This window comes from Pongo pygmaeus, chromosome 2 (assembly GCF_028885625.2).
Source record: "Pongo pygmaeus isolate AG05252 chromosome 2, NHGRI_mPonPyg2-v2.0_pri, whole genome shotgun sequence".
NCBI classification, from domain to species: Eukaryota; Metazoa; Chordata; class Mammalia; order Primates; family Hominidae; genus Pongo; species Pongo pygmaeus.
In genome coordinates this window covers 127,148,022-127,172,083 of record NC_085930.1, presented here as the reverse complement: position 1 = coordinate 127,172,083, position 24,062 = coordinate 127,148,022, and the positions used below count along the sequence as shown (strand labels likewise).

Genomic DNA, 24,062 nt, shown 5'->3' with positions numbered 1-24,062 from the left:
AAGGAGAATTGAAACCCACAGAAGAGCTGCAGCCTCCTCCCTTTGTGTACTTGTGAGCTGAGCTGCTAACAAGTGGTAGAATCGATTCATTTGAATTTCAACTTCCTTCATTTCCTCTGCCTTCCCTCTGGTGCTGGTGATAATGAGCAATGAAAATGACCCAGGACTGAGGAGACAGATGGAATGGGAAGAGTATCAAGGGTTGAGATAATCCATAGTTTGAATAAGGAAGAATTAGCCTTGGCTCCTCTGCCTCCTGCAGCTTTATCTCATCCCACAGCAGCCACTGGACAGAACCACCAAACAAGGAGATGCTTCACAAGTAGCCTCTGGGAAGACTTTTGTCAGATTCCTCCTTGCTTTGGTGATATAAAGACACCTCATTGAAGCTTCCATCTTGGTTACATCAGAAGGAGGCTCAGGTATCCCTGGTGCACATGGGAGGACATAACATGGAAGTTTTATGATGACAGATTAATAGAAAAGGGACGAACCTATAAAGATATATCCAGATGTGAACCCATGAATTATGTTGAGTAAAAAATAATTAAAATACATCCACAGCTCTTTCTAGACATCTGGGCATCCATATTTTTCTGGTCAGCAGAAAAGAATGCTCCCTTACAGAGAAGAGCAGGCACACATTTTAAATAAAGATCTGCAGAAAGAATAATATTTGCTGCTGCTTTGTGCCAAGGTTGAAAGTTCGACTTGGTCAGGGAATCTTTGCCAGCACCAATAAAAAATAATGACTGTTCCCATCTGTATTAGCCTATTCCTAGATTGCTATAAAAAATACCTGAGACTGGGTCATTTATAATGAAAAGAAGTTTAATTTGCTCATGGTTCTTTAGGCTGTACAAGAAGCATGATGCTGGCATCTGCTCAGCTTCTGGGGAGGCCTTGGGAAGCTTTCAATCATGGCACAAAGCAAAGGGGAATCAGGCATATCTTACATGGCCAGAGCAGGAAGAAGGAGGGGAGATGCCACACACTTTTAAACAACCAGATCTCGTGAGAACTCATCATCATGAGAACAGCACCAAGGGGATGGTGTTAAACCATTCATGAAAGATCCTCCCCCGTGTTCCAATCACCTCCCACCAGGCCCCACCTCCAACATTGAGGATTACAGTTGAAAATGAGATTTGAGTGGGGACACAGATCCAAACCATATCACCATCTCACCCCCATAATCACTGCCTAGAGTACAATTTTTAACCACTTTCGTTTGTGGCTGTAGAATGGCAAGCACAGCATTTCCACAAATAATTGTTGGTCACTTGTAAACAGATGTGCCTAGATTCCGAAACAGATAAGAATCTAGTACCTGCAAAGTAGAAGAATCAGCTTTTAACGTCACCAAGGCCTCAGTTATCCCACAATGGGATGAGTGCCACTTTCCACAGGGGGAGAGACCTCAGTGTCTGCAGAACTGCGATGTTTCCTAGACTCCAGGGAGTTCCAGCAGCTGAGCATGAGGAGCCCTTATAGACTCTCAGATGCTCCATCTCCCTAAGGGTTAAAAATGATGTCTTTTCTTCTAAGTTGGAGACAAAGTAGTGGAAAAGAGAGAAATGCTGGTGCATTTAAAGTGAAAAATTTACTTAGTACAGATTCAGTCTCTCCTTGACTCTCACTCTTTGTAAATATTTTACCCTCATGTTTTGACTACGTGTTTCTCAAACTCGTAGGCCAGGCTAGCATCACAGGCTCAATAACAGTGCATCTGGGACACCAGGACCTGTCCTGACAGGTTAAACAATGGTGACCTTCTCACAGAATCTGACCTCCTTCTGACAGTGGCCATCCCTGGGTGGCTTTCCCGGAGAATAGACGTGTCATCCTCTTCATCTTTCCAAATTTTAGTTTTCATGAATTAAATACTGTTGTTTCCATTTCCCCAATGTGAGAAGCTCCCTCCTTTTGTTTTGAACCTGATTGTGCAAGGAGGAGCTGGTAATTAGTGGCTCACTCTCTCTCCTGCTCTTTCTCCATTTCCATATGGACTTCCATAAAGAGGTGGCAAAATCTGCATTGTTAAGGGTAGAGTGGCCCGCCCCCAGGACTTTTAGGTTCTTGAGAGGCTCCCATCATCTTTTTAGCCATCCAGATCTTCATTGAGCAAACATGTTCTGAGCACAGACTATAATATTTGCTCCAAGGCAGCTCTGGGGATGCCCACAGCTGTAACGGTCAGATGGTCCGCAGGCCCCCCAACACATGGGTGTCTTGCTCTGCTCTGTCCAGTCCTCCCATCTGTGACTTTTGGTGTTGGTGAATTGGAAAGACAAACAGGAGGAAATGCTCAGGGTGGATTGTGCCTCTGCTTAGACTGAACGTTACTAAATCAGGGAATTGAGGAGACCCCACTTGGTTCTGCACCACCTTCCTCCTCTTACATGCTATGACTCTGCATAAAGCAAAAACCATAGGCATAGCAGAAATGTAAAACATGGGCGTACCTGACCAAAAACAGGTTTGTTGAGCTGAATATGGGTAAAAATTGGTTTGATATGGTAGCAATTTGGTCATGATTCTTGAAACTACCTCAGAGGCAGTGAAATTTGTGACTTCATGTTAATATGATGATGTCTATTTTTAAAAGATTGTGCAAGTATCTAAAGAAGGCTAGGTGAAGATTTACATTATCTTGTTCTGGAAATGGCTGTCTCTCCTCTGCTTGACTTTCTTAGTTTTGCCTGCACGGATTCCTACTGTCTTTACTTGTCTTACCTGCCAGTCAGTTCACCAAGAGAGAATAAATGCTAGGTTGGAGAATGCCAATCTGGTTTTATTTAAATTGGTGTGTTATGTCTGAGCAAGGAGATAGGGGAAGTCTTACTGCATCATGCAGACAATTAAATGGGTTTGGAAGTTTTATTTGGTTCATTGTTGACAAAAGCTAAGTCCCTAGGTAGCTGTTCATTTTTCTGGGTGCTTCCCAGAGGAAAATCAACTCAGAGCAACATTATTTCTCTGTGGCACTTCAACGAACTGCACAGTATAGAAAAGATGGGTGGTAATCTCAGTTCTGATTTTCTTTTTTGTTCTTGGGGGTTTCCTTACTATGAAAGGAAGATTTCTCTTGGTTGGAAAAAATCTGTGTCTAACTGAGAAGATAAACTGTTCATGTGATAACATAGAGGCAAGAACATTTCTAGACTATCTCCAAATAATTGGTTTAAAAGGGTTGCCTAGTGATCTATTGGCATAATTAGGTAAACAGGAGGCAGCCTATCTGATTATCTTACTGTTAGAATTACGTTGCCATTGATAGTATTTAGGCAATATTTTGTATGACTTCATTGTTCTACAAATATTAGTTGATTGGCTTTTCCATTCTGTCATTTTAAGGAACGAGGACTTAAGCTTTCATATACCTACATATATATGTGTGTATATATATATGTATATATACACACATATATATGTATATATACACATATATATGTATGTATATGTATATGAATGTGTGTATATATACATATATGACAGGATAAATCAAATGAGGAAAACTTTGACCTTACGTGATCTCCCGTGTGATCATTGGGAAGATGAAATTTGAAAATTTACATTAGGATGCCTAAGAGAGTGAAGAATCTAAACCTGAAATCAAGGACAAATTATATGAAGGTTATAGGGATGATTTATACCCTACTTGACTTCTACCAACAAATTGGAGGGGTAGTTATTCCATTTGATTTGATGGACAGTGGTTCTGGAAAAGAAAAATGATGAGATTCACAAGAGCAACTTTGTTTTGAGATGATTCTTGAAAATTTGGCTATTTCATGCTTCATGTGTGTAATCTGTCTCAACTCCAAGCTGCTTACCCACCTCACTGACTCTGTAACCAGATTTTTGACTTCCTGATTAGGAAATAAAAACGGGAAGGAAGGATAAGTATTGTGTGAAAATAACTTCTCCATCCATTTCTAATTGAAATCAGCATCCAGGTGTCAGTTTCAGGTCATTAGTCTGGATAATTCAGTGAGAATTTGCATGATGCCACAGTTCTGGACAAGGTTTGTTGGGGGACCAATGGTCAAAATGAAATGGGGGAGAGCACTCTCTTGATAGCCTACTCTTCAGTCGTGGATAATGGAGAGTGGGCTCCATTTGATGGACGCCTTTTGCAGACATAATATTGGGTGAGAACCTTATACTATCCACGTGCTGGCAATATTCCTGAATTAACAGAATGTTATTTATGTCAGTTCTGTTTCATCAGAATTGCCAAGACATGTCATTTAAATTATTCACTGAATCTCTAGAATTTTTGCTTCCTTTGTAGTTGTCTCTTTGATGTTTGTCTTTGTGTTTGCAAAAGAGCTTCTGAGAGCTGCAGAGAATCAACAGGCACTAGGATGGGTATCCACACATGTCCACTGAGATGACTATATACCACACAGGCTCTATTTGCAAGAGTATGCTTAAAACAAAAATCACTCAACAAAGAGAAATAGCTAATATTTATTTTGTACTTATTCTGCCAGGTCTCATTCTATTTTGCCTAAATGATATCACTTAGTCCTTTCTACCAATAGAAGAAATAAGTACTGCTGTTACACTTATTTTACAGGTGGAGAAACTGAGGTAAGGCAAGGTTAATATGGAAACTGGGGTTTAGACTCAGATAGTCTGACTTCTGAGTCCCTGGTCTTAACCCCTGGACTATACTAATACAGCACTAATTCCACACCAGGAACTGTGCTAGACACCAGGGATATGTGAGCAAACAATATTTAAATTTATTATTCAGATTACACCTTAGAAGTGCATGGATATCTTTCATCTGTGTATCAGTTTTTCTCAGCTGCTTGAAAGTTACCATAACAACTTAGAACATTATTGACTGTCATGGTCAGCAAATAGGATTAAATGATTTGGTATCTAATGACAATGGAACTGTGTTGTCCTTCAGCATTGAGCAATTACAAAATTTTAAAATGAGGTTTCTATTATACTTTTATTAAAAAGCATACTGTTCTATTAGTTGTTACTGTATATGTGTGAAACAAATATTAATCACGGTTTGTGATAAAAACATAAATATAAATATATTAACTTATTTAATTGGTAAAATAGCCATGTGTATCAGTTAGCTTTCGCTACATAACAAGTATTTACAAATTCAGTGGCATTTATTATTGCTCACAAATCCGTGAGTAGCTTGGTGGTTCTTCTATTCTTGGCTCCTTAGCCTATGGTCAGCTGCAGATCAAGTAGTTGGCTCTAATGATCAGGCTGGTTTTGCGATATGTTTGGAGTGTGGTTGGCTCTAGGCTGGGATACCTCAGCTAGAACAACAGGCTTCTCCTTTATATGGTTTCTTAACATCCAGCAGGCTAGCCAGGGCTTGTTCACATGATGGCTGGGCAGGGTTCTAAGATCAAGAGCAGGAACATGCAAGACCTTTTGGAGAATCCTAGGATCAGAACTGTCATAGTGTCACATCTGCCTCATGAATCTCTCATCTGCCTCAACAGTCCCAATCTAGACTAGATTTAAAGAATGGGAAAATAGGCTCCACCTGTTAATTTAAGGAGCTTTAAGGTCGCATTGCAAAAGACCATGGATAATACAAGATGAGGAATCATGGAAGTCAGTTTTGGAAGCAATCTATCAAACCATGTGAAATAGATATTATCATGCCCATTTTATAGATGAAAACGTTGAGGTCCAGTGTTTAGTAACATGCCCTAAAAATTGCAAAACTAATAAGTTCAAATTACTAGCAGTAACTAGTAACTACTAAGAGGCTGAATGACAAAGTTAGACAAACTTGGGTATGCATAATTCCAAAGTCCTTTAAAAAAAATACTGCTTTATAGGGTTTTCAAAACGTTTAAGGGTAATAGTATTAAATAATCTTTTCAAAAAGAAAAGTGGTATCTGAGGATGAGGAAATAGCAGAGTATAAAATTGAAACACAATAGTCCATTCATCTTCATTTACTTATAAGTATGTCTAGTTTAAGTCCAGGGACATTTCTTTAATAAAACAAAAAATAACCCTTAGTGATAACTATTGATTATTAATTTTTTCTTCTCTGCCTGCAATAGACATTAGTTGGTGGTGGGTGTTTCTCTATGGTAATATTATGCAACTTGACAGTGATCAAGTGCAACTAGAAGCCTCATTTGCAAAACCTGTCACCTCATACTCTTCCAGAATATTTAGGTAAAGTGTGAATGTATTGGTAGTAGTAATTGTAGTAGTAGAGGTAGTATTAAATGTTGTGCATTTAAATCTGAATGTATTAATTTAATTTATTAATAGCAATGTTTTATTCTATGGGTGATTTCACTATAAAAATAAGAAGACCTCTGGAGGCCTTCAGCAGGGAGCCAAATATATTTGGGAAAGTCTGGGTTAATAAATACTTTACTGCAACTGTCAGAACCTTTAACAGGCTGATATCCATTGTGAGTCTCAGAAAGAGTGTTTTTCAGACTTATGACTTCATAATATTCATTTGTAGAACTCTCAGACACCTAACTTTCCATAGAACCCCTGGAAAATGTGAATGTGATTCTGATCCCTTTGAAGGTGTATTCAGAGCTAATAATATTTCCCAAGCATCTACTATGAGACAGTCATTATCAGAACCACATCAGAAATCAATGAAATAAGCATTATTCTTAGTTCTAGTTAAGGAAACTGACATGCGGAACAATTCGTTGGCTTGTCCAAGACCTGCTAGCTGGTATCAGAAATGAAAGTTGAACTTGATTTTATCTAGCTTCAGGTTCTGGATGATTTCTGTACATTTTGTTGAGACCAAGAAAGTTTAAACGGTCCAGGGTGGCTCCACTGGTAAGAAGAGGCACTATGTCTCATATACTTTCATATCTTCCGTAACACTTAACACGGAATAGGTTGTCTATCAATGCCTCCTGGCCAATCTCTTTGTTTGTTGCTTAGTTGTTATTATGATTATGTTCATGGTGAAAAATTATGACTATAGAAAATGATGTAAGGTAAAAAGTAAAAATTCTGCTTAATATCATCAACTCGCAGAACCGTCCCCTAAAGGTAAAACTATTATCAATTTGTTCTTGTTTTTCCACAACTTTTAAAGCTTTTGCGTGTGTGTGTGTGTGTGTGTGTGTGTGTGTGTAATGCTTCTGTTCTGCCTTACACAGATGGGATTACACATTCAAATTTTTCTCTCAGTGATATGTATTTGACATCTCTTTATCAGGATTTTCAGATTGCTTCATTCATTTTGTTGATGTACCATATTTATTTAATCAATCTCTTTATGATGAATATTTAGATTAATTCTATTTTTTAAAAAATACTTTGGCTGGGCATGGTGGCTCACGCCTGTAATCCCAGCACTTTGGGAGGCCGAGGCGGGGGGACCATGAGGTCAGGAGATCAAGACCATCCTGGCTAACACGGTGAAACCCCGTCTCTACTAAAAATACAAAAAATTAGCTGGGCATGGTGGCGGGCGCCTGTAATCCCAGCTACTTGGGAGGCTGAGGCAGGAGAATGACATGAGACAGGGAGGCAGAGCTTGCAGTGAGCTGAGATCGCGCCACTGCACTCCAGCCTGGGTGACAGAGCGAGACAACATCTCAAAAAAACAAACAAACAAAAAGACTTCTTTATTTTTCTTTTTTGCTGTAACAGACAGTTTGAAAAAAAACAGTTTTATATACATGTGTTTGCACAGTTCCATTTTTAATAGAAAACACATAAAGGGCATTATTTTTCCCCAATGTCTCTTCTTAGGAAACATAGTGGACCATTTCTAAGAAATGTTATAGAATCTGCAGATAAACATGTGTGTTTAAATATATATTTTTGACCAAAAATATATATTTATTTTTGACCAAAAATATATTTTATTTTTGACCAAAAATATATATTTATTTCTGACCAAAAATATATATTTATTTCTGACCAAATATATATATTTATTTCTGACCAAAAATATATATTTATTTCTGACCAAAAATATATATTTATTTTTCACCAAAAATATATATTTATTTTTCACCAAAAATATATATTTATTTTTCACCAAAAATATATATTTATTTTTGACCAAAAAATAGGACCCTGACTTTCTGGTCTGCTCTGTTCTAACAAGGTAGTAAAAGGACTGAGACAGTGGTTCTCATCAGATGCCTGTATGTCCAAAATCCACAATGGCTAAAACCAGGAGAGGGCATTTCAGCCTCCTCAGGCTGTTACCTTCCCATGGAACAACTCTGCACAGTTTATCTTTGATGCCAAGGACAGAGATGTAACCAAACCTTTCTCATTTTACAGGTATTCCCATTTTGTTATCAGCTGGCTCTTTCAATGATGTAGACCAGGAATGGAATAATTTTATTTCACATTATTTATGATAGGAAATCATGGGAGACAACCTAAATATCTAACAAAAGAATAATGTCTAAATAGATCTAACATATAACCCCATTCACTGAGGTACTATGCAGGCATTAAAATGATGAAAGTCATGACAATTTACAACCCTGAAAAAGACAGAAACACAAAATTGTTACCTATGCTAACATGGCAATTGTAAAATGATGCATGTGTACACATATAAGGCCTGGAAGAACAAAATATTTGATGTGTTACATGTATGAATTATGCATTTTTTTATTTTTTAAAGTTCAAATGTTTTTAACACTATTTGTAAAATTTTAAATTAATAGCCTACAGGGGCTAATCTCTGTGGATGTCTAGGAAGACTATGAGCTGTGCATGGAGGTTTGTTGTAGTCTCAGGGATTGACATATTCTCTTAAAATGGCATTCTATAAATTTGATCAGACTCTCCCCTAACTCTTAAGAATGCTGTTTTTAAGTGAGGTTACTACATGTTCCATTTTGCCTGGGACTGTTCCTTCTTGAACCTGTTGTCCCAGCACAATTGTCACTAGCATTGCTTTTCACTGTTAGACTTGTCTTTGTTTGTACAATAAATTCTGTGGGCCCCTCACTGTGAGGGACATACTAACTATCCTGTTCCACCACATTTCTATCTCATCCTGGTTTTATCCTGACCTCTAGTAAACATCATCCCTGGATCATAATTTAACTTTCTATGGCTTAGAAAGTCTTGTACACATCAATGATTTCGCTGTATGCAAAAGACCAAAGAAGAATGTATCTGCATCATCAGTGAAATCTTAAAGACATTGTCCATTGTGTTGTTTGGCAGCTCTTTCCTAGGAGTTTTTGAAAACGATAAAATTTGAAAAAATTTTATCTCTGCTAATAACTAATCGTTTTGACTGTTTTAGATAATAACCATTTTGTAATATGATGTTTTTGTTTTCTGTCTTTAGCTGCCAGGAAACTCAGAGTTAAGTCAGGTACTTAGTTGCAGCAAAAACTCTTAACTCATATAATGGGGAGTCAGATAGAATTGACTTCAAGTTCTATTCTCCATTTACTACTATATTAGTTTCCTATAGCTTCTGTAGCAATTTGCCACAATCTTGGTGGCTAAAAATAACACACATCTATTTTCTTATAGTTCTGGAGGTAGAGTCTGAAATCAGTTTCAATGGACAAAAAATCAGTTTTGGGGGTAGGACCACACTAACTCCAAAGACTATAAAGGACAATCCATTGCTTGCAACTTTTAGCTTCTGGTAGCTTATCAGCACTTCTTGACTTGTGGCTGTATCACTTCAATCCTTACCTTAGTTGTTACATTGCCTTTTCTTCTGTGTTAGATCTCCCTCTGTATCCTTCTTATAAGAGCACTCAAAATTACATTTAGGGCTCATCCAGATAATCCAAGATAATCTTTCCATCTCAAGATCCTTAATTTAATGACATCTGCAAAGATTCTTTTTCCATAAAAGGTAACATTCACAGGCTCCAGAGATCGGGACCTAGATATTTTTAGACCATTTTTGGCTTATCACAATCTACCCTCTGATTCCGAAAGATTTACATCCATCCTCCATGCAAAATATATTAATCATATTCAAACATCCCCCAAAATTCTCAATTCATTACAGCATCAACTCAAAGTACAAAATCTCATCTAAATATCACCCCAAAACCCTCACATTTTAGCATTTAAATCAGATATGCAAAGACTCTAGGTATAAGCATCTTGGGAGCAAAATTTCTTTCTATTTTTAAAGTAAAGCTTTTGGCCCAGTGCCTTGTACATAGAAGGTGCCCACAAAATGTTAGCCACCATCAGAATTATGCTCTTCATCCTCTTCCCTCATTATATGGTTCATCTTCTTTACCATTCTATGATTCTGATTTAGCTGTGTCTCTGAATGTGGATCCCTCTTGGAATAACATGAAAAAGTTGATAAAATGAAATCATTGACTCTTCAGAAACATTGTCATAGCAGAGAGAAGACAAGGTGTAAGATGGTGAAGGCTCCACATTGTCATAGCAGACATCAGTGTAAGATGATGATGATGGTGGTGGTGGTGGTGGCAGTAGTACTAGGAGTGGTAGTGGTAGTAACTCTGACTGAGAGTATCTTGTAACAGCAGATATTCTAAATGTTTTACATGTGTTATCTCATTTAATCCCCATCTCACCCTTGTGAGGTGGAACTTTTATTACCCTCATGTTCAGATGAGAAAACTAGGATAGAGAAATTATGCAATGAGTTAGTGGCCAAGCTGTGATCTCCATATTGGCCAATTAAAACCAAGTGCACCTTGCACATGTCTCATAGGGCAGTGAAATGGAGTCCTGGAGTTCATGAAATGCAATTGCAGAGAATCACTGCTCATTTCACCTTGGGTCTCCATTTTGTATCACTCTGAGGGGATAAGCCTTACTCCATCTAGGATTCCTAAGACTTTTTTGCATCACCAAAAAAGGACTTATCTTCCCCTTGAAGATTCTTTTTAAGTTGTAGAATCTCCCCTACCCCAAATTTTTATTTGAAAAATTTGAAACTTTCAGACAAGTTGAAAAATTGGTACAATGAACACATATATCCATCACCATCCCTTTAAAAATTGTTAAATTTTTCCATCACTGTTTCTCACAATATATAGGCAGATATATTTCGTTTTTGCCGAATAATTTGACAGCTGCGGTTGTCAAGACACTTTACCCCAAAATACTTCAGTATGTGCCTCCTAAGAACAACAACTACCTCCGTTCTACTCATATCAGGATAAATTTCAAGAAACGTAAATTTGATGCAATAATACCTTACATACAGCATACATTCAAATTTCCCCCGGTTGTTCCAATAATGTCCCTTTCTAGCATTTCCTTTAAATCCAGAAGTTGATCTCTTACATTGTTTTCAGTTGCGACATCTCCTTTCTTTCATCTAGAACAGTTCTAAAGCCTGTGTTTTATTGTTATTTTGTTTTATTTTTTATTTTTGTTTTTTGTTTTTCTTCAGTGAAATTTCAAAAAGTCCAGATTAGTAAAATACCTCAAGTTGTGACTTGGTCTGATGCTTTCCTCTTGATTAGATTCGGGTTAAATATATACTGGCATGAATACTGTATGTGATGTGAGAATCATTTCCTAATTGGTTATACTTAAGAAAAAGAAATGTGAAACCCTCAAGACAGAATGATCTTATATTTTAGGAAAATAATTAAATTTTAAACCTAATCATCTTTGAATGGTCATTAACAGATTTTGAAGCACATTTCACACATATTTTACTGTCTCCTTGTAACTGTGAGACCAATGAGGTGGATATTATTGATGATAGTCCTAAGGCAACTAAGGGATGGGAGTATGAGTGTTGTGCTAAATTCCTGAAATTCATTCCTTGGGAAGCTGAGGTTTGAATCCAGTTTCTGAGTCTTCATTTTGGATCTCAATCCTGTGTTTTTCCCACCAACCCAGTGAATATTATTACAGCATCTTGTGTAAGAAGGATAAAGCAGGGTTAAGCAGGATATGTTTTTAAAAAAATTGTGACACTCATCCTACTCAGAAGTACAACTGAATTCAGAATAAGTAAGGGCTTTCTAAAGGAAGCTTTCAAGTTATCCTGGACTCTGGTGAATCTTGGAGAGCCTACATTTATGTAGATTAGATGTTAAAAGTTTGCAAAGCTCTCACGTTGTAAATGTCATAAGCATTGCTGTGAAATAATAGTAGAGAAACAGAAAGAAACCAAGATGGATAGATTCCCACTCAGTCTCCCTATAAACTTGCAGCATGTTGCATAATAAATATGGATGTAGCAGAGACATCGTGGTGTCTTTATGCTGTTCTCAGTATCCACAGAGAGATAAATTCTGGGTTCATAAAAAGTGGGTTTTAAAAATGTATTTGTTTGTTTTTCCAGTGGATTCATTGGTAGGAAGAACTTCTAAACCCACTCTGAAGATCCATAAGCACTAGATTTTGTAGGAAGTAGTTAATGTATTCAGAAGAGTCAATTCTTTCCCAATATATTGAGGGTTTGCTTGAAGATTTATCTTGTGAAATAGATTTCAAAAGTGGAAAAGTAGTGCCTTAACTGACTGAGATCTAGAACAAATGGATTTCATGTGATTTTGATAAAAGTTTTATATCAGAGTGGCCTTTTAGAAATTCTAACAGGAGAAGGGGTTGTCTCCCTCTTTGATTTTCCCAAATTTGGCAGAAAGAGGTCAAAAGAGGGCTGGTGAGGCATTTGAAACTCAGCATTTGTGTTTACAGACATTCATATAAAAAGTGGCCAGGAAAAAAGATATAGAAACCAATGCATGTTAAATGAGACCTGTTCTCGGGGATATCTGAGATGCAGGTCCTTTCCTGCTGCTAACCAGCTGTGTGGCTTTGAGGAGTCTCCATTTTATGAGTTCCTCTACTGTATTAACATAGAGACTAATAATGTCCACTACGTGTATTTGACAGTGCTGTTTAGAGATAATCAAATGAAAGCATGCATGTGATCTTGCCCCACAAACTTCTAAAATAGTTCACAAATGTACGGCAAATGGATAATTTTAGAGCTTTTGACTTGGAAGTATACTTCCCTTAATTAAAAAATCCGTCTTGGTCCTTGTTTTCTATCTTAGTGGAATCAGTTAGGAAGGAAAAAAATTATAGTTTAGCTGTAAAATGGTGTATGGTGCCATGTTTGATCACACATGCTCTGGAAGCCAAAGGACTTCAGTTAAGTTCTTGCCTCTGTCATTCAGCACTAGTTACCATAAATGGGTTATATAACCTCTTTAAGCCTCAATTTGTTCATCCGTATGAGGGTTGCAATTACTACCTTTTAGGGGTTTTGTGAGAACTGTGGTGAGGTGATACATGTGTAAACAGTATAAAATGAAACTTTCCTTCTTGCCTGTACCGTTCCTTTAATTTCTATCCTCTTGATCATTCTCTTCTAGTCCCTGAATGCAAACGTTAATAAGCCCCATAATGTTGTACTTACTCCTAGATAATAGATTGTCCTAATATTATTTTAAGTCACAAACTCAGTTAATTTAAACCAAAATAAAAATTAATCATGATCATTTAAATGTGTAGTTTAAGGGATTAACAAAAACCCTGAATTTCATTTAATATTTAACTGTTCTCCCCTTCCCTTTGTTTCAGGCTCAAAGGGAAAGAGGATTTAGTAAGTGGCTTAATTTCTCTTCTCTGCCTTCCATTCCACCCCCACCCCCAGGTGAGCATAACTGGGTGGCAGCTGCTCAGGAGGTAGAATTAATAGGATGAGAGGATTCAGGTCTCTCTCTCCTGAGGCTTTCATGCCCTCCCCCGATGTGGCTCCCCTGACTCTGATAGTGGATTCGTTTCAGGTGGCCACTTGCTCAAAATCTAAGCATCTACCCTACAGTTTTGTGTTGCTGGAATCCCTATGTTCTACGAAGAAATCCTATGGAACAGTGAAATAAGACTCAAGATGCTCACTCCTTGAAAATCTCTTCCCCTCTAGTGACCACATTTGACCTATAGGAAATAGTTTCCCATCCCTTATTGACAAACTCTGGGAGTGTAGGCTCACCCCAACATCGAAACATCACCCAACTGCATCTCCAAACAACAGGTTAACCTGGTTCTCTTTCCAAGACACTCTGCCTCCCAACTCCAGGGGTCATGTACTAAACTTTCTCCTTTCCTTGGGAAGGTGACATGATAAGTACCTTTTGACCGTTTTACTTTCAAAGTGGGCAAGGACACATTGACTCACAGAACATGTGTCAGCCAAGCTTTATATGGTAACTTAACCCCTTAATTCCAAAAAAAGTTATATGGTAACTTTTTAACTCTACATTCGTTTAACCAAGAACCTTGTCAGAATTTCAATTTTACCATCCTTCTAGATGAATTCGTCACTTAAATACGTGATGTGTAATAAATGCCAAGCAAATGATAGCTGTGTTGTAATGAAATGAGAATGGATTATAATTCATTTCAATAAATGTTTATTAAATTCTTACTATGGGCAATGTGAGAATGTAAAACGGGCAAAACACTGACACTGCCTGTTGGAACCTCATGGTCTAGCAGTAGAGAAGGTAAAGTGATGTATTTAATATGAAGTAGAAAACAGTAAATAATATAGTAAAGGCTGGAATATTAGAGAAAGGAGAGTTTGGGGATTGCAAGAGTTCCTTGCCTTAAACAGTTCTGGATCTGCTACCAGATTATTCTCTTTTTAAACGAAAATATTCTCTGTTCTTCATGCGTCTGTCTGCCTTGTCAGTTCATATCCTTGACTAAAGGATCACAGCTGTTGTTATTAATGAGCCACCTAAATGACTCATGGGCCAGAACTTTATAATCGGGATTTTAAATCAGGAAAGCTATTCTACAGTGTAGAGATCTTCAGTTGGATTGGTTTCTGATAAATCTCATATTTGTGGAACAAAGTGCCATTCATCATCAGTTTTCTCCTCATTGAGCTGTTTGTTGAATTCATGTTTCTGTGTCTGTGTAAGAAAACATGATGGGAGATACAACTGTAAAAGGAGATTGTTATGAACCATCAGGGGTCATTAGGGCTTTTTTGACCTGCAGGTTGATGTGGTTAAGAGTGTTACTTTAACCTGACATTGGAAGGATGGAAGCACAGAGACTGGACACCAACAATTCAGGAAGGAGGATTTTGCTCTTTCAGAACAGGATGTTGGATATCTGAATTAGGAAAGAGGCCATGAGAATGCAAAGCAAGGGACAGGTAGAATGGAGAAGAGAAATAAAAACTTCAAGAAATCAGGAGGGAAGACAGGGTGGTCTACAGTGGAGGCGGGAGTCATTGGGTAAACCTGAGGGTAAAATTATGATTTTACTTTTGGGTATGCAAAGTTTGAGGCCCTGATGAACTCTTCCTGTAGTAGATGGTTGAGAATGGAAATGGAGAACTAAAGTCCATGGCAGAACTCAGTGCTAAAGATGTGAATGAAGAAGTTATTATCTCCAAACATGATCCCAAAGACCAGCAGTGGAAAAATTACTTATGCAGTTTATTCACCTGAATTAGCCAGGTCCCAACTCTCTTTTCCTAGTTATTTTAGTCACAAATACACAGGAAATTAGACATATTGATGGTTTATGCAACCCATACTTATTTTATGGATAACCTGATCATATAAATAAATCATATCTAAGCTCTATGATAGTCAATAAGACTAATTTTGGGAATATCGCATTAAAGATATCAAGTACTCAAACTTCAGGTTTTGTGAAAATAAACAAAAACCACCCAAATGAGAATAAGCAAATGCTATTCATTCAGAGCTTCCTACAGCAAAAGAGAAAACCACCATCCCTTGCATTTCACAGAGAGACTCAAAGGCTGGCAGAGGAGTATAAAAGCATTATAGTGGGAAGAAAGGAAGGCTTCAGGAGAGTTCTGGTTGAAGGCTGTTGACATGGGGAAGCTATAGGTGGGCTAACTAGAAGGGCAGCCTACATGATTGGTTAGGGGTGTACATTTCGTGTTCTTTGGTTGGTCCTAAGTTGGAAGCAGGGTCAAAAATTAGGAAAATTATCAGTTAATAATCAGTTCTTGGCTGATTTGGGCTGTTTTCTACAGAGATTGTGGTTTGGTTTCCTGGTCTAGTTGCTGCAGATTGTGCGTCAGAGATCTATTTTTGTATATGGTGTGGCCACTGTCCGTTTGTATATTCAGTCTCTCATCATGAAACATGTACTGCTTTTAATAATTCATTGTTCTTTCATTTGCCTTTGGCATCTTGGCCACCATTGTTCAACTCTTTCATGCACTGAATAGTTGCTTTCTGAGGCATTAAATGTAGGTTCATTTTTTGGCTAATCCTAGTCCTTTTGCATTATCTTTTAAATATTTATTGTAAAATAAAATAAAATATACATTTATACCATCAGGAATTAAAACCGTACAAAAGAATATAAAATAAAAAGGCAATGCCTCTTCTCCCCCTGACAGCCCCTCAGTTCTACTACTCACCTGGAGTTAACCATTACTAATAGTTTCTGATATACCCTTTTGGAAGTGATCTATGCATGTGTAAACATATTAATTGCATATTTATATTTGCATATTTATCTTCTTTAAAAAATCTACACAAATGTGATTATATTATAAGTATTTGCTTTTTTTTGAGCTGCTCTTTAGGGTAATCTTTGGACATCTTTATATCATCAACAGCTTATTCTTCAATTTTAAATTTTTGACTGATATTCCCAAATTGCTCATATGACAAGAGTGCACCATCTATCCTCTTATCAAGTGTTTGAGAACGCTTTGTTCTTAACATGTTTATTGACACTAAATACTATGCCTAATTTTAATCTAGATGATAAGTACTTTAACCTGAATTTATTTTACTGCCAGTGAGATCAAGAATCTTTTCATATTGTTTATTTTGTATACATCATATGCATTGCCATTTATGTATATTATTTTCCCATCCATTTTTCTTTTTGGCTTTTTTTCTTTTTTTTATTTTTATTTTTTAGAGACAGGGTCTTGCTATCTTGCCCTGTCTGGACTCAAACTTCTGGGCTCAATCCTTGCATCTCAACCTCATAAGTAGCAGGGACTATAGGTGTGTACTGTTGCACCCAGCTCTCCATTTTTTTAATTAGATTAGTTTATTATTCTTTTGTAAGGATTTTCTGTGTATTAAAATAATCAGCCTTTTGTTTTGTCATTTGTTCTTTGACTTTGCTTAGGACCTTAACTTTTTCTCATAGAGAAGTTTTAAATTTTAAATAATTAAATGTATGAGGGTTTTTCCCCGTTGATTTGAATTTTATGTTTTAAATTAAAAGCCCTTCCTGTTTTGCTATCTATTTCCTTTTTAATCAAATTCTCCTGTTTAGTAATAGAGTTGCATAGACTATAATTGGAAGAAACTGGTGTATCTGGTATTTCTCTGTGAATTGGTACACTCACTTAGAAGGGTTAATAAAAGCTTTTGGGTTAGAATCTCTGAATGTTCCTATCATTTAATGACGAAAAGAAAGAAATAAGCAGAAAGTCAGTTGTTAATCAGCCACTGAATGGCCTGTCTTCTCACTGAATGAACACTCTGTTAAATGCACTGGTTTTTTTCTTCTGGAAATGGTATTTGATGGTTGCCACTCAATCCCAGAATTAACTGCTGATGCTCAGAAAGCTGGGTGGCAAGAAAATGTGAGCGAGATATGAGTCTGGATAAAATAATTCTCCTTTGGGGTGCAGTGCATACTTAAACACCACATCCAGAAATATTACGGCTTCTGCTTGACCCAGACGTAGTTAAAGGGAATGAGTAGATGGGGACAGGGTAGTCCAGTGAGTCGCGATTTGCAAAGGGGGAGTTAGGAGGGAGGAAAGATGCTGTTTAACTTGGTCCATCCCTTTAATGGGTCTTATTCCTTATCAGAAAGACAGGCAGTGTTGCTGTTGCTGTTTTTGCCATTACCAGTGCAACCCCAGGCCCTTCTTTATGTTCTAACCACTCATTCTGAAGTTAGTAGGAAGGCACTCTTCTTGCCCAGCAGCATAGCTTGTTTACTGCTTTGGGTTTGTGTGTAGATGTGATTCAATCAGAGCAGGAGTGAGTTTTAGGCTTTCAAGCTAAGGGAGTTTTAGGCTTCCAAGCTTTTTAGCCCTGTATTCTGCTGGATGATAACCAATGTCAGAAGAATATCCACCTCTTTTTCTCTGAGGCACATATCCTCATATCTTCCTTTTCCAACAGCCACTGTTGACCTCTCTAGTAATATAAAGCAATGTCAAACTGATAATCCCTTTGGAAACTACAGAACCAGTATCATAGAGTGGAGAGGAGCTCTTCCATCCTCCCTGGTGAAGATGACCTTGACTTGATACCTTTGGCTTTGCTGTCTACATCCTGGACATCTGTCTAAGTCTTTTTGCACTGCTAAAGCAATAGAAATTGATTTCTTACAGTTCTGGAGCCTGCAAAGCTCAAAATCAAGGTGCCAGAAGATTTGGTTTCTGGTGAGGTCCTGTTTCTTGGCTTATAGATGGCTCTCTTCTCTCCGTTTCTTCACACGGCAGAAGGGATGAGAGAATTCTCTGGGGCCTCTTTTATAAGGGCACTAACTCCATTCATGATGGCTCTGCTTTCATGACCTAATCACTTCTCAAAGGCCGCACCTCCAAATATCCTCACACTGGGGATTAGATTTAGATATCAGAATATGTGAAGGACCCACATATTCAAACCACAGCAGCATCCCAGGGCTCAGCTATCTACATCCTGCATCTTTTGTCACTTTATTCTGGCTGGGGCTGATGGCTCTAGAGGCTGAGTGAGTCACAGTAGCTCAGCAATATAGCCAAGCCCAGAAGATTTTATTCTCTTTTTATCAAACATAATAGAGAAAAAATGAAATACTTAGTTCAAGTCCAACTTCTTTGAAAGCAAGGGGTGCTCTGTGTTTGTACTCCTAACCAGCATTACATCCAGTTCACAGGTAGACCGTTTGGGATATGATGGATTCCATCTCAAGAAAGACTGCAATCTGAGTAGAGAACTCAACCTGTGTCCTAAACATTTCTTATACGTGACCATGACCATTGGACTGATCATTCTGGAGAAACCCTGATTAAGTGTAAAGAAGCCTGCTGAGGAAGAGTTCCATTCTTCTTTCCATCTCCTAGGAGCCTGAACATATATGACTTTCCAAAGTCCATTATGTTGCCGTATAAGACCAGTAGACATTTGATGAGCCAATGTTTATGTTTAAAATATTTATGTTTATGTTTAAAATATTTATAAAAATAATTGCCATGGAGAAGAAAAAGCATACCTAGACTCTTCAATATTTTGTTGCTTTATTCATATAACAGATATTTATTTAGTCCTCACTATATGCCAAGCACTATGCTGTGTGTTGGGAATGTATCCGAGAATAATAATAGTAACTATGGCTAAAAGCATTGAACTTTTACTACCAATTTCGTACTGTGCTAAGTGCTTTACATGGATTACTTCATATAACCCTCAAATCAACCTTGTAATTAGGTGCTTTTATAATCTTTATACAAAGATAAAGAAAATGAGGTTTAGAGAGATTGCATAAGTTCCCCCAAGACCACTACTAATAAGAATTAAAACTGGAATACAGGCCGGGCTCAGTGGCTCACACCTGTAATCCTAGCACTTTGGGAGGCTGAGGCAGGTAGATCACTTAAGGTCAGGAGTTCAAGACCAGCCTGGCCAACACGGTGAAACCTTGTCTCTACTAAAAATACAAAAAAAAAAAAAGATAGCTGGGCGTGGTGGTGTGTGCCTGTAGTTCCAGATACTCAGGAGGCTGGGGTGGGAGAATTGCTGGAACCTGGGAGGCGGAGATTTGCAGTGAGCCGAGATCACACCATTGCTCTCCAGCCTGGGCAATAGAGCAAGACTCCATCTCAAAAAATAAAAATAAAATAATAAATAAATAAATAAAGCTGATATACAAACTCAGTGTACTTTTTACTTTTTAATTGCTTACTATTGTCTCTGCAGGAGGCAGAAACAAGCCTCTGCTGTCATGGAGCTTGTACTCTGAATAGAGAACATTTCTTTTCTATGCCAAACTCCTTTAATGAATCCCAAGAGAAATATGAAGTGTCCTCCAGAAAAGGCTTCTCATCTTTCAGCATGTTTTAGGCTGGTTGCATATACTCAATAGATGGAAATCACTTGGTTGATGTGGACTCCCTTTATTTTCTTCAATTACATTAATTTCTTCTATCTCCTGTGTTTTTCTCATGCCCTTTTCCTAGAATTCGTTGCCTTGTCCTTCTACTCCTGTCTTCTCTCTTCCCTTCCACACGTGTTTATTTTTTTTTTCTTTCCCATCTAGATTCCTAGAGTCCCCAAGTGCTATGCAATACAGTTTTGAAGGGAAACATGAAAGGGAGGACACTTTCATTGCCAATGAAATGATCTGTTGATGGAGGGCTTAGTAAGCTTAGGGTCTCTCTTTAGCATTCTCTGGTATTTAAGGGACTCAGTTTTCCAAAAGCACATCCGCTCCATTCTGCTGTTGCTAATCTCATTTTTTCCATGATTAACAATCCAGATCATTATGTTTTCAGCTCATATTAATCTTCTCTTCTGTGAGTTTGGTAACATGTGGAGTCATTTCCCTCTGTATTTATCCATCTGGGATCTTCATAAAAGATAAGTTTTCAGAAAGTCATTAGTTGCTCATGCAGAAAGTTGTTTGTTGTTCACTGCTGTAAGAGGAGTGAATGCTCTTCTTGTTTCTTAGATCCTGGGAGGGAATCTTCTAAGTCAGGCATGGGTTCCCTTCAAAATGCAGAGGGACCCCTCACTTGAGCTCCATGGGGTCCTCAACTTGGAACAGTATTCATAGCATAAAAGATAGGGCTGCGACATAACAGCATCAGAAATCACAATAAGCAATGCTTGCTGGATACTTATAGAGCAGAAGAGACTGGAAGAGAGTGTGTGGATAGTGGAAAGAGTTTTGATATTAATGAGTCAGAACAAAGACTTTGGCTTGAGTCCTGTCTCTACACCTCAATCTGTTTGACCTTGGGTAAGTAACCTGATCTCTCTGGGATCCACTTGTCTCCTCTGTGCACTGGCCCCAAAGATGTGTGCTTTCTTCTCTATATTAAAGGGTAATTTTGAGAGTTAACTTATAGTCTTATCTCTGCTCTCTGCTGTTGAGTAAGTTCCATAACTTTGTTCATCACTTAATTTTGCAATTTCTGTGGCCCCTGCCAACACTAACAGTATATATATGCAACATGCAACATATAGAGAGTGAAGTCTATTGCAGAAGTCTTCAAAGACAGCATTTCTTAATTCTCTTGTTATATAAAAAAGTCATATAGGTGTGTGCCATATTTAAGCATTTATTGGGAAGGGGATATGGTCCTTAGAAAAGAGAGAGAGGATCCTCTGGAAATTCAGTTAAAAGCATCCTCCCAGGTATAATGTACTTTAAAGAGGTCACAAGGAAGGCAACTATCCTGGAGGTTCTTGGTTGTCAGCCTCTAGCAATATTTTGTTGGAATGCATTTATTATTTTCTTAATTCAAGTAAGATGTTTCTTTAGAGGCAATATTCCAAATTGGGCATCCATTCAAAAGACATGACAGATATCCCTGTCTAGAGTCATTAACCATGAAATATTGGCATTATTTCTCATTGCTGCCCAAGTGCAGGACTAAATTGCATTAATGCATCTGTTTTCTCAGAAAGGGTGAGAGACATAATTAAATTTCATTTTTGTAGAATTCGAAGGGGTCCAGGATGTGGAGAGCAGCAGAGAAATAGGGAATATTTGTTCTCATTCTATCCAACTGAAAACCAGGCAACAGAATTCAGAAATATCTTCATATGTTCACAGTTCTCTCCCCCAGCACCTGGGATTTGAACAGGAGACTCCCGTTTCGCAGATAACTCCCAGTGGCATTGATGGAAATTACCTGCATAACTAACCCCCCTGCTCATGCAGAATGCCAGACACCTGAGAACACCTTTAATTACAAGTACCTCCCTTTGCAAAGGAACTAATTGCATCTGTTTCCCTTTCCTTTAGGTGCCCAAGCAAGGAAAGAAATAATGAAGAGACACGTGTGTTAGCTGCAGCCTTTTGAACCACGCAAGAAGGAAATCAATAGTGTGGACACGGCTGGAACCATTACCACGCTTGTTGGAGTAAATGAGGAATGGGCTCATGATTATGCTGACATTCCAGCATGAATCTGGTAGACCTGTGGTTAACCCGTTCCCTCTCCATGTGTCTCCTCCTACAAAGTTTTGTTCTTATGATACTGTGCTTTCATTCTGCCAGTATGTGTCCCAAGGGCTGTCTTTGTTCTTCCTCTGGGGGTTTAAATGTCACCTGTAGCAATGCAAATCTCAAGGAAATACCTAGAGATCTTCCTCCTGAAACAGTCCTACTGTATCTGGACTCCAATCAGATCACATCTATTCCCAATGAAATTTTTAAGGACCTCCATCAACTGAGAGTTCTCAACCTGTCCAAAAATGGCATTGAGTTTATCGATGAGCATGCCTTCAAAGGAGTAGCTGAAACCTTGCAGACTCTGGACTTGTCCGACAATCGGATTCAAAGTGTGCACAAAAATGCCTTCAATAACCTGAAGGCCAGGGCCAGAATTGCCAACAACCCTTGGCACTGCGACTGTACTCTACAGCAAGTTCTGAGGAGCATGGCGTCCAATCATGAGACAGCCCACAACGTAATCTGTAAAACGTCCGTGTTGGATGAACATGCTGGCAGACCATTCCTCAATGCTGCCAACGACGCTGACCTTTGTAACCTCCCTAAAAAAACTACCGATTATGCCATGCTGGTCACCATGTTTGGCTGGTTCACCATGGTGATCTCATATGTGGTATATTATGTGAGGCAAAATCAGGAGGATGCCCGGAGACACCTCGAATACTTGAAATCCCTGCCAAGCAGGCAAAAGAAAGCAGATGAACCTGATGATATTAGCACTGTGGTATAGTGTCCAAACTGACTGGCGTTGAGAAAGAAAGTAGTTTGAGATTGCAGTAGAAATAAGTGGTTTACTTCTCCCATCCATTGTAAACATTTGAAACTTTGTATTTCAGTTTCTTTTGAATTATGCCACTACTGAACTTCTAACAAACACTACAACATAACAAACAATTTTAGTTTAGATGATCCACCCCTTAACTGTACCCCCGATGGTATATTTCTGAGTAAGCTACTATCTGAACATTAGTTAGATCCATCTCACTATTTAATAATGAAATTTATTTTTTTAATTTAAAACCAAATAAAAGCTTAACTTTGAACCATGGAAAACAGAGTGACTTATTGGTCAAGAAAACAGTATAGTCATTCTACTTGCTCTAAAGAAAAACAGACAACCTTTATGAACTCAAAGAACTATCACAATGAAAAAATGTGTTATTAAGCCCTACTGTACACTGGGGAGCCATAGCTGAATTATTGGCCGAGTTAAGTATCTGTCAGACTCTAAAATACTGAGCTTTACTAGGTGGTTATACACAAGTGTGGCATCCTTCAGAGGCTTAAGTCAGGATGCCTTTTGGCATTTACTCTTCAAAAATAGATATAATTAGCTATTGAATCCAAATACTTACTGTACCTTTGCTCTATGCTGGACAAAATGGAAAAGAAAACGACAGCACATAGCCTGTACTCAAGATTACTTTCTGGTGGACTGGGGTGTGTGTGACAAATATATAAATGGTTATGCTAGGGAGGAAGGTCCTCGTAATCATGTAGCATCAACTGGGTGCAAGCACTGTGAGAGGCATTTTTATGCTATTATTGTGGCTTTAAACTCTCACAACAAGAGAAGAAAGTGACAGCTGCTCTATTTACGTAGGAAAAAACTTCAAGTAAGAGAGGTTCATTGATTTTCCGGGTAGAAAGTATTAGAACTTAAATTTGAATCAGATCTTTCTGTCTCCAAGGAAAGGTCTTCACATTACGTTCCTACTGAGTTGGTTTATAGTTACAATTTTCTGTTAAAAAATGCACCTAGGTTAAGTACACAGTTCTATGAGTTTTAAAATATATATACTCCTGGCATCTGTCATACAATCAAGATATTGTGTCCTTGTCATTGGCCAGAGATAGGAGAAAGCACATTTGGTTCTTGGGAGTAGGGAATTGTGTGGAAGTTA

At 38.0% G+C, this 24,062-nt stretch overlaps 1 protein-coding gene across 6 annotated transcripts in view; it reads left to right on the top strand.

Moving 5' to 3' along the window:
• The window catches only part of LRRC3B (leucine rich repeat containing 3B), an 88,470-nt gene extending 65,259 nt beyond the window's left edge, over positions 1-23,211 (top strand). For 3 of the 6 annotated variants that reach the window (XM_054483147.2, XM_054483151.1, XM_054483152.1), the window contains exon 2: positions 21,949-23,211. In XM_054483147.2, the coding sequence (XP_054339122.1) occupies positions 22,109-22,888 (780 nt within the window). In that variant the 5' untranslated portion in view covers positions 21,949-22,108 and the 3' untranslated portion in view covers positions 22,889-23,211. Of the gene's footprint in view, positions 1-6,513; positions 7,042-21,948 lie in introns of those variants that run through there. The other 3 variants (XM_054483148.1, XM_054483149.1, XM_054483150.1) reach the window with 3 other exon arrangements.
• The last annotated feature ends 851 nt before the right edge of the window (positions 23,212-24,062 follow it).